The 16,548-nt window shown below is 41.1% G+C and overlaps 1 protein-coding gene across 1 annotated transcript; it reads left to right on the forward strand.

The window, feature by feature from the left end:
- The first annotated feature begins 1,974 nt into the window (after window positions 1–1,974).
- Window positions 1,975–16,061, forward strand: LOC139928836 (transmembrane protease serine 9). The gene is made up of 12 exons (XM_078290931.1): window positions 1,975–2,112; window positions 2,583–2,597; window positions 2,928–3,096; window positions 3,217–3,485; window positions 3,967–4,115; window positions 4,513–4,919; window positions 10,743–10,843; window positions 11,032–11,200; window positions 11,332–11,600; window positions 14,057–14,205; window positions 14,679–14,986; window positions 16,049–16,061. The coding sequence occupies exons 1-11, from the start codon at window positions 2,058–2,060 to the stop codon at window positions 14,979–14,981; spliced, it is 2,055 nt and encodes a 684-aa protein (XP_078147057.1). The 5' UTR covers window positions 1,975–2,057; the 3' UTR covers window positions 14,982–14,986; window positions 16,049–16,061.
- Window positions 16,062–16,548: the final 487 nt, after the last annotated feature.

Below are 16,548 nucleotides of genomic sequence, written 5' to 3' on the forward strand. Positions count from 1 at the left end.
TGTAATGATGATATCCACAACAATTAATGATGGTCTGCTGGAGGCAGTAATTAAGGCATGTATTTTTTTCTGATGTAACAGAAAAGAGGATATAAAACTACTATGTCTCTGACATTTTCACAACAAGTCAACAGCTTGTAAAGAATCACAATGAATGAACAATATCAGGCATACAAACTAATAAACTCAAAATCCAACAGTGTTTGTGTGCAGATAAATGGTCACAGTGTTTTTTGTCCAATGGACTTTGAGTGTAAAAAAAACACAGCCACAGCTCAAAAATGTGTATAGCATGCACATTGTGAAATAAGCTAAGCAGGTTTTGTACATTATTCCTTTGTACATCTCTCAAAGTGAAACAGAAGACACACAGCTTGGAGATCTGAGTTTCATCCTACCAAGGATAGTGAAATCATGTCATCTTGGAGATCAGCCTTTTAAATAAGTCATTTCAAGGTACAGTATGCATACTTTTGTCAAACTATATATTTTATAGTAACTGGGAAATTATGTCAGGGCTTAGAAAAGCCTCCGAAACAGCATTTAAAGGAGAATATAGCACTGTATTTCAGCTTCGAAATACGTGATTTCGATGACGTGGGACGATTTGGCTCGTAACAGTGAACATCTACTACTGTCACCAACGAGCCAGAAACATGAAAAATTGCTCTGACCTCTAATCTTTGACGTCACACTAACGTGCGGCTCTATAGATACAGTCAGCGAGACAGGAACACACACAACAGTGTCATACCCGCTCCCCTCTGCTACCGCTGTAGAGTAACACAATGCTCGACGACCATAGTTTGCTACACAAGAACACTGAATTTGGGAAACTTATTAGCCTTTTATTATGGACTGGATTTGAACGTTTGGACCAGAAAATATTCTGACTTGATCATTTTGTGGTGCAAAGCCAGCCCTGCAAAACCATTAGAGAAAACATTGTGTGCCTACAGTTTGTCATGTTTTTCTACGGCAGTCGAGTCCATTCTATTCAATTTTTCCATTTGACATTGCCTATCAGGCACTGGTTGGTTTTCTCGCACGCTGACTCGTCCACGCCCCGCCCCTCATCTATGACTGTACACTGACTGCATTGATCAAGAATTAATTGGAAAAGATGAAGAAGGTGAAGTATAGTGCTTGAAGAGGACTAAAAAGGTTCAGGTACTCTACGTATTGGCCTTTCAGTGAGCGCAATGGGCAAGACCTGGTATTGGCATCTAGTATAAGATAGGCTGCTACCAGTCAGCATTATTGATGTTCACATATTTTTCTGTATTAAAAGCAATTGTTAACTATGTCCTGTGAGAACCTTATAACTCTAATTTTGTTGATTTTCATGTTTTAACTTCAGCTGAAGGATTACATGTTCCTGTATGGATTGAGAAAATTACCCTTGGGCTTATGAAACTCTTTCAAAACCCCACTAACTCAAAACTGCCTGGTGGTCAAGCTAAAAACAAGGTCGTCATTTTTCACCCTTTTTTCCTACATCTGGTTTCTATTTGAAGAAAGCCAAAAGATGCCTTCAACCCACAATCTCTGTTGTCAGCTGTCCAACATGGCAGTGGATCTGTAATAGTATGAACAGCCATCTACTGGGAGGCCATTTTACAGGATAAGTGTCCCCTCAACACCATGCCTCCATACACACTGCTAACCAAATTCAAGAGTGGTTTCATGAGCACCAGGATGAAACCAAGCTTACCTGCGATCTCCAATCACCACATCTAAACACCATGGAACCTTTATGGGAACTTGTGGAAATTTCACCTCCTTCATCCATCAAAGAGCTGACGGCTTTCATTGTTGAAGCATAATACAATGCCTCACAACATACAGTTCACCACCTGTATGACAGCATTCTAACATTGACGCTGACCTAAAGTCAACCTGTTGTTTGGCTTCCCTGTTCCTGTAAGGCGTGGCACTCGCTGACTGGCAGTCTGAAGTTGTGTGTAGTTTGGAAACAGTTCAGAGTGAACGGAGAGATTAACGTAAGACTGAACAGAAAGACTCCCCATCCCCACTACTGAACAAACTGTGAGAGCATGGCATTTTGGACTACATGGATATTCTTACTGCCTATCATCTTTAATGGGCAAGGTATGTTGCAAACTAAATTCTGATTTATCCAGAGCTGTCAATGAATTATTTTGAATCTGATTATATTATATATATATTTATATTATATATCTGATTATAATCTGATTAAAATCCTTTTCTCAAATAATGTAAAGTCGTGAAACTATAGAGAGGTTTAGTTAGAGTTATAAGTGGAGAGGTTACCTAGCAACAGTCTCTAATATTTCAGTTGTTGTGAAAACAACTAGGCTACATGATTTGCTTACCTCATGTGGAATAAGGACTGCGCTACCCCATTAATGATACAAAATACATTACTCATACAATATTAGAAGATGAAGATTAAGATTAACATTACTGATCTCTGAAGGAAAATTTCGTCATTGCAGCAGTAAAGAACTTGATATAAAAAAATACATAATAAATAAAGCAACATATTGAAGGTCATGACGTGATAGGTGATGTCATTTCTTCATCTCTCTTTTCTACAGAGTCAAAAGCTCAGGGTAAGTACAGTCACATTTTACACATTTCATACAGTCATGTAAATGCCATAGTTGCTCAGCTGCTGTTTTGTACCTATGACCATTTAACAAAGGATATTTTCAACATCATGTACGCACCGCAAAGCAAACAAAATGACATAGTTCAGATGCTCCCACACACACCCACACACACACTCTTCTGGTACATGCATATAAAGTATGCACCACAAAGCAAACAAAATAACATAGCTCAGATGCTCACACACACACGCACACACACACATCATCAAACAATCAATTTTGTTCCTCTATATACTATATTTAGATGACTTTATCTCTATCTCCTATCAGACTGTGGAGTGGCACCTCTGAACACAAAGATAGTTGGGGGTGCGGGTGCTGCAGCGGGATCGTGGCCCTGGCAGGTCAGCATGCACTACAATCCTGCAGCCAGTCACATCTGTGGAGGGACCCTCATCAGCGACCAGTGGGTGCTCACTGCAACCCATTGCATGATATCGTAAGACACAAGCTCTATTATTACAAAAATTCCTGCTGCCTCTCTCCTCGGCTCATTTTTATTTCTTTTCCTCTCACTTTAACCAGTTAGACTGAACAAGTCCTGTGTTTTTTTGTCCAGATTGAGACTCAGTGACTGGACTCTGTACATGGGCAGACAGACTCAGATAGGCTCCAACCCCAACGAGGTAACCCGCTCCGTCTCTCAGATCATCGTCCATCCCGACTACAACAACACATTTCTAAACAATGACATCGCCCTGATGAAGCTGAGCAGTCCGGTCAGTTTTACCAGCTACATCAGACCCATTTGCCTAGCAGGTAACTCCAGCCTTTTCCATAGCGCAACTTCCTGCTGGGCCACTGGCTGGGGCAACATTGGGAAGGATGGTGAGTATCTTATGATGATTGTATAGTTGGGGCCAGAGCAAGCCTCAGGGCTTCATTTCATTCAGGGTTGTTGTTCTAATTCTGTATTCTGTGGTCAAACTATCCATAAACATCATGCGGGCTATTCACTGTGCACTGACCTGGATGGTGGATATACAATGCACCCTCCATGTTACTGTCTGAGGTAGTCTTGTTTCAGAGGAGACCTGGAACTTTTAATGTCTGCCAGTAACACAAATGGAACAGTGTCATCTGCACGGATTTCCATTTCCAGTAGCTTCCACTGAACTGAACTTTTAAATTCATGTCGATGACTCTGATCCACTAGCCACACAGATCTTTCCATATCAAATTTCTGCCAAATCAGGCTCAGGGTACAGTGTCAAATGAACACAGCGGTATCATAGAGGATTCAAAATGTGCTACAGTAAACATTCATGTTTGTGATGAGAGACTGATTTGAGAACTCTCTTTCCCACAGTCCCGTTGGGATCCCCTCAGACGCTGCAGGAGGTTGAGGTGCCTGTGGTTGGAAACAATCAGTGCTCTTGCCAGTATATTCTAGTAGAGGGGGCCAATATCACTGACAACATGATTTGTGCGGGGAGAGAAAACAAAGGAGCATGCCAGGTGAAAACAAGTGGTTTATGGTTTATGCAGGATGAGCCGAATAACTCACCAGTGTAATCTATGACGTGATAAATTAATACTTTTAAAAAACATACAAAAATATAATGTTATATGCAGTTTGAGGGCCATGGCAGCCTGACGAATGTCATAAGCCAAGATAGGTCATAAGACCAAAATATTGTATGTTTTCACAATAAAATAGTTTCCTCTTCTATTTTGTAGGCATTTTGTAGTCTTCTTTGATGTATCTGTTACCAACAATACTAAGTTGTGCAAAGGACCAACTGTTTTGTCTTCCCTAATACGTCCTCACCTTTTCTTCTCTCATCCTCATTGACACCGCTTCCCAACACTTCCCTCCCTCCCTGCTTCTTGTCTCCATGTCTCTCCTCCTCAGGGCGACTCAGGTGGACCTGTGCAGTGTAAGCAGGGCTCAGTGTGGATCCAGGCGGGCATCACCAGTTTCGGGATTCCCTGCGCTCTGGCCAATTTTTCCGAGGTCTACGCCCGAGTGTCTCAGTTCCAGACGTGGATCACAGATCACGTGGCTGGGGCGAATGTTGGCTTTAGGACATTTACCTCCAGTGGGACCGACCAAGACAACAGCTTTGTGTGCCGAAACACAGATTCTGGGACCGCAACCACGGCAGCTACAACCACGGCAGCTACAACCACGGCAGCTACAACCACGGCAGCTACAACCACAGCAGCTACAACCACGGCAGCTACAACCACAGCCTCCTCTGCAGCTGGTGTTGGCTTACAGTCCTCACTGTTTGCCCTCATACTGACTATGTTCCTTTGACCACAGTTAGTAGGCTAATGATCAAAAAAAGCTGGTCGATAAGGTTTAATCCTGACTTAAAACTGCACTGATAACTTGGAACCTGCAGAAGGTATTCCACATTACTCACCACTTTTTGCATTACACATCCTGTGCATGATGAAACTGACACTGCACTGGAGCTTTGTGGCACTTTAATTTCCATGGAGAAAGAATGTTCTTTGAACTGCACTGAATTGTATTCTGGTGGCTTGTTTTGATTAAATGTAAACTTGATGGGAAACTTTGACAAACCTGATTTAAAACATCATTAATGTTCTCTGAAACACCTGGAATTTTGGTGTTTGAAATAGAGTGGTGAAAATCCATTCAGGCTGTCAGGCCACCAAAAAGAAATAAACAAGATACTAAAACAAGGTTTAGAATGGTAATGGTGTTCACAGCCCTTTGGATTTGAACAAGGGAAAAGTCATTGGAGTCTGAATTACACAACTGAACTTACATCAGTGAGTTAGATAGGTGTTTAGTTAGGTCAGTGAGTTAGACAGGTGTTTAGTTAGACAGGTCAGTGAGTTAGACAGGTGTTCAGTTAGACAGGTGTTTAATTAGACAGGTCAGTGAGTTAGACAGGTGTTTAATTAGACAGGTGTTTAGTTAGACAGGTCAGTGAGTTAGACAGGTGTTAAGTTAGACAGGTCAGTGAGTTAGACAGGTGTTTAGATAGAGAGGCCAGTGAGTTAGACAGGTCAGTGAGTTAGACAGGTGTTTAGATAGACAGGTGTTTAATTAGACAGGTCAGTGAGTTAGACAGGTCAGTGAGTTAGACAGGTGTTAAGTTAGACAGGTCAGTGAGTTAGACAGGTGTTTAGATAGACAGGTCAGTGAGTTAGACAGGTCAGTGAGTTAGACAGGTGTTTAGATAGACAGGTGTTTAATTAGACAGGTCAGTGAGTTAGACAGGTGTTAAGTTAGACAGGTCAGTGAGTTAGACAGGTGTTAAGTTAGACAGGTCAGTGAGTTAGACAGGTGGTTAGTTAGACAGTTGGTTAATAAGACATGGTTAGTTAGACAGGTCTGTTACTTAGACAGGTCCGCCAGCTTTTCTTGAGTGGCATGCCACTAGTTGGATTGCCTCTGTCGGACCTCTAGTGGGGAACGGGCGACAAACTGCAATGGTGGGTGTTTTCTTTTTTTCAGATTTCAGCAGCGATTTTTATGAGATGCTGCAGGCAGTGTGTTGAGTATGCCTATAACATTATTTTCATATCCACTTATGGGGGCGCACTGTATTGTATTTAATGCCAGATTGTGACCTGCAGGACTATCACAACCTCAGATTTTTTAGATCCAGAATCTAGAAACTAGTGGTCTTTAAAGTGGATACAGACAACTTTTCAACTTTCCCCCCGTTGTCCCCCCCTAGCGTTTCCAAGTGGTATTGTTGTTTGCGCCGCTGTCGCAAAGACAACCGGATCGTTTTCTGTAAGAGCCTAGCTCAGTGCAATAGAACAAACCATCTGTCTGCTTATCAACTCCTTGATCATAACACAATATAGTAACTTTCACCACTGCTCATTTTAGAAAGGCCACTGCAAGAAAACGTGTTCTTTGTTTAGATTATCAAACGGACAATGGATCATTTGTTTGTTTCTGGCTGCTAGCGTTAGCTAGCGTTAGCAACATGGCTAACGTTGCTAATGCTAGCAGCCAGAAACAAACATAGTTAGATGTTTGTTTCTTTTGTTCAAGAAACAAACATAGATGTTTGTTTCATAGATGTTTGTTTCTGGCTGGTCCTGGCTTCCTTGTAGCTCCTGGTTCGTTTTCTGGCTGCTAGCGGTAGCGTTAGCTTACCGTGGTAGCGTTAGCTACCACGGTAGCGTTAGCTAACGCTACCGTGGTTGATCAGGGTCAGGTCCGTCCTGTGGGTGAGAAGGTTAGCGCTGTCGAACAGTATCCCCCACCAGCCACAAAAAAAGAATTGATGCGGTTCTTGGGTCTGGTTGGTTATTACAGGAGTTCCTGCAGGAACTTCTCTGTAGTTGTAGCCATGCTAACGCTACCGCTACCGATAGCTACCGGCCGGGGAAATCTTATTCCTCTTTTGGTTGTGTAATAGATGACGCACTTCCTTTGTGCCGTAAATCGAGCCTTCATTCTCCCGGGAGATCGTACCCGGTGGCAGACAGAATTGCATAGTGAAAGCGAGGCTTATAGGGAACCAATCTAAACGCCGATGGTGTCATTATTCTATAGCCATTACACTGTGCAATCAACATTTACTTCATAATGATAAGTTAAAGCAAAAAAGTTGTCTATAGGGTCTTTAAAGGTCAAAAGATACTCTACTGAAACATATAAAAAAACACATGCTTTAAATTCAGTTCCTGGATTTATTAATTTCCTATTAAACTTTGTTGTTGCCACATTATGTATTAAATGCTTTTCACCTTTATTCTTACAGTATAGGAGGATAAAGCATTTCTGATTCACTTGCTCTACCAAGATTTACCCTGCATGCATTTCAATGCTGTGTGAAGCATATGCTTTCTACTCATTTCACTATTAAGCCACAGTCATGGTCCAGAAATTATTGTTATTAGGCTTGTTTTTTATTGCAGTTAATACTAATTCTGAGATACTTTCGTGGGTTAGCATATAAAATATCGTTTTAGAGCGTCCATGTTGTTCCATAAGGTGGGAAGCAGAACATTCCAAGTGGGAAGTTTCCCAATTCCCAGGTGTCCTGAACGCACCATAATTCAAACCTCCAGGTGACGGGAAGACATCAGTTCGTTTCCAGGAAGGGAGCTGTGTCATGTAACATACTGGTAATTTGATCGCCATCGTTTCTATCTTTAATGTTACGTGCTAACTGAGATAAAACACAGAGTTCAGACGTTACGTTGGTTAGCGTTAAGACGGCTTTGAAAAGGTTATTTTGTCTGCCCAGTTTAGCCGGAATGTTATTGCATCCCCTGTCAATCAAAGCTAGAACAGTAGACAAATGGCTAAACCAGTTTGTGTTTGTCACTGTCACTGAGATGACAGATCATGATATTTAAGACTAGTTAAATAATAGGCTAGACTATATTTTTGGTATGACAGCCCTCATTGCTTTTCCATTATTTACAGATTTCCCTTGCTGCAGGTGAGTAATTGGTAAGTTTGGTATGTTGTTGAATAAAACTCTTAGATGTTTGTCTCAGGTCTTGAGACAATGAGCAAACCAGTTTATTTACCTGCAGCATGGAGAGAAGTGCACAGCAGCAGCAAATGCAGTTCTCTGGATAGTGAAGCAAACAGGTTACATGATTTCAGCATGAACACAAGGAGCGGAGGGTGGAAAATAACAACTTTGGCACTGTGGGTTTCACATGTCCTTGGTTGTCTGAGCACAAAGATCTGGTAAACAAGTTGCATGAAGGATTCAGTACTTTTCCACTCTACAGATACACAATAAAGAAGGAATGATACACTTGAACCATATTTTTATTCAGGGATAGAAAAGTGCAGACATATATAACAAAAGAGGTCAGCCATAACAACACTAACACAACACTAACCCCCCCCCCCCCCCCCCCCCCATACAAATGTATACATTTAATGTATATAAATGATTAAAGCTTAATTTCCTCCACACATGTCCACAAAATATCACAATGATGCAGATTTAATGATAATTCATAAGATGCACTGTGCACTGAAAATCCGAGAGAAATACAGAAATATAAATGCACATCAATATTTAATCAAAAGGTACCTGTTTTTCTGGAACAGATAAAATGTGGATCCATTCATGTCTGCCCATGGTGTCACAGAGCATTTTTTCCTAATCAAGTGCGCTGCTGCCTTCAATCAAACTACACTAAAAACCCAGATGTACTTGCCGCTTGCTTGGCTGGGACATACGGTGAATGCATCCACAACAGTACAAAGTCCCTGATGAGAGAAAGAAAGAGTGGATTTGAACATTAGTACAACTAAAATTATCCCTCTTCCCAAAGGCCAAGAGAGAGCCATCCGAGGTAACCTTGTGTTTGTGCCATTGGAAGCAGAGGACACTGTGAATGCTTTACCAAGATTTAGAGGGGAATCTCAAGTAATGAGAGTCAAGTTGAAAAGACGCCTGTATGCTACAAAGAGCACCAGGTGTTCCAGACTGTAAATTGGCAGAAGCTTGTACTCAGGAAACTTAAAGGGATGAAGCTGACGCTGAATGATTTTGTAAATTGAGAGGGAAAGTTCTGAAAGTCAAAATCTAGTTGAACGTCAGATTATTGATATGCCCCCACTCAATGCTGATCACACACATGAAAACATGGATAATGATGAGTATGATGAGAATGATTTCATGGATGGAAAATGATGTTCAGCTAGAGGAGCAGTCTGATGATACAGAACGGGAAGGTGATCGGTCAAATGGTGGCACTGCCCCGGAGTCACGCCTTCAGCCAGTTGACACTGCAGAAGATATTTTAACATTTAGTGAAGGTTTTTACAGTTTTGCTACAGCTGAATGAAACAGGCCCATCAGCTTTGGAAGCAATTGGAAGTAATGGCTTTTCTAGTTAAATTCACTACTGTTGAAAATACATTTGATGACCAGAGACCTTACCACCCAGCAGTTATTTCAAATCTAGGTTTTTCTGTATTGATGACTGTTTTGCAAGAGATAGTATGCAAATACAACTACGTAAAGGCAGACCTGTAACAAGACATGGCCGCATTATTAACTGCAGTCATATTCACACAGCCACTAAGAGGTATCCCAGCTTAATGGGAGAAAACAACAAGGCGCCTGTTTGCTATGATTAGACAGTTGGGAACCCCCACTTTATTCTGTACAATCAGTGCTGCAGAATTGCGATGGCCTGAGGTGATCCATGCTACAAAGACCCGGCAAGGTGAGCAGGTCAATTTTGAGGAGCTTGACTGGACTAGTCAGCGTGAAATATTACAAACCAGCCCAGTGACAATGGCACAGCCCGTCGAAGCCAAACTGTTGTTCTTGGTTCAAACTCTATCCATTACACTTTGATGATGTTATTTTTTTATCTGAGGTATTATCTGTAGTCTATATCTGTATGTAAATGAAAATATGTGAGTCCTACGGTTATAAATTCTACATGATACATACTATACATGGATGTCTATTCCCTGGGGGAAGAAAAAGTCATCAGTCACTGCTGTGGGACATTAGGAGATGTAGACAGAGTAAAATGTATGCCTAAGGTATCTGTTTCTGTAAGGTGTTGCACATGCTGGCTGGCAGTCTAAAGTGCTGTATAATTTATAGACCTTTGAGAGGAGTGGAACAGAGAGAATAGCGTAAGACTAAACAGTGTTTAGTTTAACTCCCCATCCCCACTCGTATTGAACAAACTGTGAGAGCATGGCATTTTGGACAACATGGATATTCTTAGTGCCTGTCATCTTTAATGAGCAAGGTATGTTTTTATGTTGATGCTGCTGGTGAGTTGGAAACTTATTCAGATTTATCCAGAGCTGTCAATGAATGATTTTGAATGTAATTATAAATTTATGTCAAAATGATTTTCTCAAATCATAAAAAGTCGTGAAACTATAGAGAGGTTTGCAGTTATAGGTCGTAATAAGTCGTTACCTAGCAACAGTCTCTAGCAATTTAGTTGTTGTGACAAACAACTATATGATTTGCTTGGGATATTTACCTCATGTGGAATAATGTCTGTGTTACCCCATTAATGATACAAAACATTACTCATACAATATTATAAAATGAAGATTAAGATTACATTTGAGATTAAGATTACAGACATTATTGATGCCTGAGGGAAAATTGAGTCATTGCAGCAGTAAAGTAGCAGTAACTTGATAGAAAAAAATGCAATAAATACAAAGGTTAAAGATGTAAGATACGTGATTTCTTCATCTCTCTTTTCTACAGAGTCAAAAGCTTGGGGTAAGTACAGTCACATTTTATACATTTCATACAGTCATGTAAATGCCATAGTTGCTCAGTTGCTGTTTTGTAACTACGCAGCAAATGCTATCAGACGGAGATCATACGAGTCATCACACCTTTCTATAACAGTGTTTAGTTAAATATACATTGATAATCATTCCATGCCTATCTCTATCTCCTATCAGACTGTGGAGTGGCACCTCAGAGCACAAAGATAGTTGGGGGTGTGGGTGCTGCAGCGGGATCGTGGCCCTGGCAGGTCAGCATGCACTACAATCCTGCAGCCAGTCACATCTGTGGAGGGACCCTCATCAGCGACCAGTGGGTGCTCACTGCAACCCATTGCATGATATCGTAAGACACAAGCTCTATTATTACAAAAATTCCTGCTGCCTCTCTCCTCGGCTCATTTTTATTTCTTTTCCTCTCACTTCTCTCCTACATTAACCAGTTAGACTGAACAAGTCCTGTGTTTTTTTGTCCAGATTGAGACTCAGTGACTGGACTCTGTACATGGGCAGACAGACTCAGATAGGCTCCAACCCCAACGAGGTAACCCGCTCCGTCTCTCAGATCATCGTCCATCCCGACTACAACAGCACATTTCTAAACAATGACATCGCCCTGATGAAGCTGAGCAGTCCGGTCAGTTTTACCAGCTACATCAGACCCATTTGCCTAGCAGGTAACTCCAGCCTTTTCCATAGCGCAACTTCCTGCTGGGCCACTGGCTGGGGCAACATTGGGTATAATGGTGAGTATCTTATGATGATTGTATAGTTGGGTCAGTGCAAGCTTCAGGGCTACGTTTCATTCAGGGTTGTTGTTGAAATTGTGTACTCCGTGGGCAAACTGTAGATTCTTATAAAGACTTCGGAATTTGGCTGGATACAAACTATCCTTCAAGACCCATGTAGAACACCTCTCTCACAGGCTGAAAGTTAAAATTGGATTCCTGTTTAGAGATAAAGCTGCTTTTCGGTGCCCTATAGGATGTCATGTCTGTCTTAGATTATGGAGACACTCTGTATTCACATGCTGCCCCTTCCATGTTAAAACCACTTGGTGCAGTGAACCACAGTCCTCTGTTTTATTACTGGTGATAAATTTCATACTCACCACTGTATCCTATACGAAAAAGTGGTATGGTCTCCTTTAACAAAAAGAAGGGAAATGCATCGTATTTTGTTCATTTGTAAGGCTATGGAAATTAAGACATGGGAGTGACTATTTCCAGGTTCCCGGAAGGTTCCCCGGACTTACACATTCAAAAGTTGAATGAACCGTTACAGAATTACCCATTAGCTCAAATGAATAGCAGCTGCGTCGGAAAAAACGCAGCTATTGTAACGTTAGGTTGTTGTAAAGTTAGGTCTATCTTGTATGACTAGCTCTACTTTGTCTCTCCCACCAGACAAGACGACAGAGGGACAAGTTCAGGCTAGGTTCACACTGGACGCGGAAGCAAAGCCTGGAACTTTTAATATCTGCCAGTAACACAAGTGGAACGGTGTCATCTGTATGGATTTCGGCCTAGTTTGAAACAACAGAACTGAACTTTTAAATTAAGGACCAGACTTTGTTCATGTAAATGACTCTAATCCACTAGCAACACAGATCTTTCCATATCAAATTTCTGCTAAATCAGGCTCAGGGTACAGTGTCACATGAACACAGATTCAAAATGTGCTACAGTAAACATTTGTGTTAGAACAGCAACTTGACTCCTTCAGGTTTGTACTGATAACAGCTTGCGTGGCCTTCTTGATGACATCACACACACACATTACATTTTTTGCCTTTTTGTGGTATATGTTAAAAAGTTTGGGCACGCCTGTTCTCTAACCAATGACTCAAATTTTTATTATTTAAATCATAAACAACACCATACAGGACATACATGACTAACAAACAATCCCCCCTCCCAACAGGACTTCCTCCAACCCCAAGCCCCCTGGGGGCAAAGCGTGCAATTTGGGGATTGTCTAACTTTCATTTAAAATAATTTGCGTGGTGTGCAGTATGTTCTGAGAGTAAAGTTATAATGAATCATCTGATGGTTTGGATTTCTTGACGAAAATGAAATATTGGTCCAGACCCTGGACCAGTTAATAGTTGTGTTAATTAATGATAAATCTTTTTTCCATAGAGTGTCAATTGGCATTGTCTTAAGTGTTGCTTTTAACAACAGAGAATATAATTTGGAAACCAAACCTCGAGTGCTCTCAGTGGTATATATGCTATATAATGGGTGTAACGGCAGTTCTCGTCCCCAGGGTACTCCATAAGCATTTAAAGCAGAACAAAGCTGTAAATAAAAGAAAAAAGAGGTGCCCGGGAGATTAAACTGTTGCTGTAGATCTTGAAATGTGTGGAGGCTGCAGTCTTTGATGATGTTTGCAATTGTGTGGATCCCTCTTTTAGACCAATGAGGAAATGAAATTTGCCACCCACCCAGTAGTAAAGCGTAATTATGGAATAATGGTAAATGAGGATGGCATTTTGGGTTGATCTTGGTGTGTTTACACACCAAGCGCCAAACAAAAATTAGTTGGGAGATAGTCTACAATGTTTAATCAGAATGTTTGAATAGACCAAATCTTGCAACCCTAACCCTAACCAGGTACAGGGACAGCAGGACCTCACCTTTAGTGTAAGGGGGGCAGTGCAGGAAACAGTGGATTATACATATACCTCTACATAAATACGAAAAATCCTTATGTCACTATGTGCAATCATACAACACGGCATGCACTAGGTTGCAGCTGTAGACAGTGATGAAAGTCAGTGGTGAACGTCCAGCCCCCAATGATGTGTTAATTCAACTCTGAATGTAAAAATCAACACCATGCCAGTCTTTATATAAGTCCACACCCATCAGAGTTCATTTCACACTTTTAGAAAGATTTGAACACTCACCCAAGAGCCACATCAGCTCTATGAGTGGACAAACAACTCTCCAGTCAACACTTGTCAACCAACTAATAATTGTCATTGACAACACTGAAATATTTACTGTGTAGGATGTAACTGTATGAAATACGTTCTGAGACTTCTGGAGCATGGACAGTCCTTGGCTAAAGTTGGATAGTGTATAAAGTGTAGTGTGTAGACCTGAGCAGACTTTATAACTAGCTTTATTCTCAGCAAATATTATAACTGGTTTGCCTGAATGATGACATACTGATTTGAGAACTCTCTTTCCCACAGTCCCGTTGAGATTCCCTCAGACGCTGCAGGAGGTTGAGGTGCCTGTGGTTGGAAACAATCAGTGCTTTTGCCAGTACATTCTATCAGAGGCGCCCAATATCACTGACAACATGATTTGTGCGGGACGAAAAAACAAAGGAGTATGCCAGGTGAAAATGAGTGGTTTATGCAGGATCAGCCAAATAACTCACCAGTGTAATCTATTTGAAGTAGATTGGGGTGATTGATTAAATAGAGCAGTTTTCTTTCTGAACACCCCGAAAACATGAGAGGAAACTGCTACTTATACTTGCCATTAAAATGCTTTTAAAAAACATTCAATGTTTCGGTGTGAGCCTGAGGATGGTCATAAGACCAAAATATTGTAAAATATTTGTAAATATTGTAAAAAGTATTGTTTTCACAATAGAGCATTTTTATTACAAGTGAGCGTGTGCAGGAGTTTCCTCTCACATTTTGTAGGCTACCTGTTTTCTTTGCATCTGTCTCTTAGTTGTGCAAATGATCAACAGTTTTGTCTTCCCTAACACTTCCCTACCTTTTTTTTCTCTTCTCATCCTCATTGACACCGCTTCCCAATACTTCCCTCCCTGTTTCTTGTCTCCATGTCTCTCCTCCTCAGGGCGACTCAGGTGGACCTCTGCAGTGTAAGCAGGGCTCAGTGTGGATCCAGGCGGGCATCGCCAGTTTCGGGATACCCTGTGCCCGGGCCAATTTCCCCGAGGTCTACGCCCGAGTGTCTCAGTTCCAGACGTGGATCACAGATCACGTGACTGGGGCGAATGTTGACTTTAGGACATTTTCCTCCTTTGGGGCCGACCAAGACAACAGCTTTGTGTGCCGAAACACAGCCGCATCCTCCTCTGCAGCTGGTGTTGGCCTACTGCTCTCACTGTTTGCCCTCATACTGACTATGTTCCTTTGACCACAGTTAGTAGACTACTGATTCAAAAAAAGATAATTGATAAGGTTGAATCCTGGCAGAAGGTATTCCACATTACTGATCACATGCAGAAATGCAGAAACCTTTAATATTACACAGCCTTGGAAATTTGTAGCATGGGTGTAATTTTAGGTAGGGACAATAGGGACATGTCCCTACTAGTAGCCTAATTCTGATCAATGATCATACGTTTTCTGTGAAAAAATGTTATTGGCTCCACAAAGGGTTAACCTGTTCTGCTCCCGTCACATGCGCTACATTGGGCACGTTCAATTGCCCCAAAATGTAGCAAACAGAAAGTTTAAAAGGAAACGATAGTGCGTTGAACTATTGTTTTGCACATTTTGGACTGTAGCAAAACGGTGCAAACTTTGAACGTGCCCCTGGACTGGCAGAGTAGAGCCAATCAAAGCAGAGCCAGCTGCGCAGTCTGCTGGACAAAATGTAAGTATATGGTCAGACTCAGGTCCTCAGCTAACATTACATATTCACTGAATAAACCTTATACAATATTATGAATGAATTCACATACTAAAATATTAAATACTTAATGTCCTCATACAAGCCAGTCGCTGTTTTGGTGACTTGTTTGTTTCCAGTTTCCAGTTTCCACTGTATTTTGCTAACAGCTAGCAGCACTGGCTCAGCAGCTTGCGGTCATGCGTCCCGTCAGCCTGTGGCTCTGTGTTTTGATATTAGAACTAACAACAGCGTTTCACTCTTGGATGGCAGCCAAAAAAGGAAAGGGGATATAACAATAAACATTTAAGAAGGCCTAATGGTACTGTTTAAGTGATAGATAAACACTAATCCTATTTTAATGAGTTTTCTATTCATATTGGATTCATATGTTATCAGATGAGTGAAGCAAGGAGTTGCGGTTGATGTGTATAATGAATTAATGATAATAATAGTTGAAGTAGGCTACATTATAAATTAATTGTAGGCTAATGATGTATATCCAGCAAAGAAAGGTAGCACAACTATATTTTCTCTTCATGTAAGCATGATTACTTGCAGTCACTCAGATAAATCAATGTAAATTTCAGAAGGGTGGAGCAGCAGCACAGCGGCAGGCAGCAGCTGGACCATGTCCATCAAGACAAGGTGGACAAACTGGATCTCAGGGCCATATAAGTTTGTGTCTGTCTGTGACAGCTGCAGGCATATATTTGGGCCAAATAAATTATTCAAATGTGTATATGTGTTTGGACTGGTAACTATCCAACTTTTATTGTGTTCAAGAGTACTAAATAGGCATAGAAAGTTGTGTAGAATTTCAGTAAATGTGTTTAAAGTATAATAACATTTTTAGGGGACAACCTTAAAGGAACAGTTCACCCAAAAATTAAAATTTAGTCATTATCTACTCGTCCCCATGCCAGTAGAAAATCGGGTGAAGTTTGTTAGTCCATACAACAGTCCCGGAGCTTCCCGGCTTCATCAATTAATATGGGTGCTCACTTATTGAATTTGATGATAAAATACAAAATAATTGGTTTAAAACAGTATTTAAACGGCCAAACCGGAAGTCTTGTTTCTGGTAATT

The sequence above is a fragment of the Centroberyx gerrardi genome, chromosome 20 (genome assembly GCF_048128805.1).
Source record: "Centroberyx gerrardi isolate f3 chromosome 20, fCenGer3.hap1.cur.20231027, whole genome shotgun sequence".
NCBI lineage: Eukaryota > Metazoa > Chordata > Actinopteri > Beryciformes > Berycidae > Centroberyx > Centroberyx gerrardi.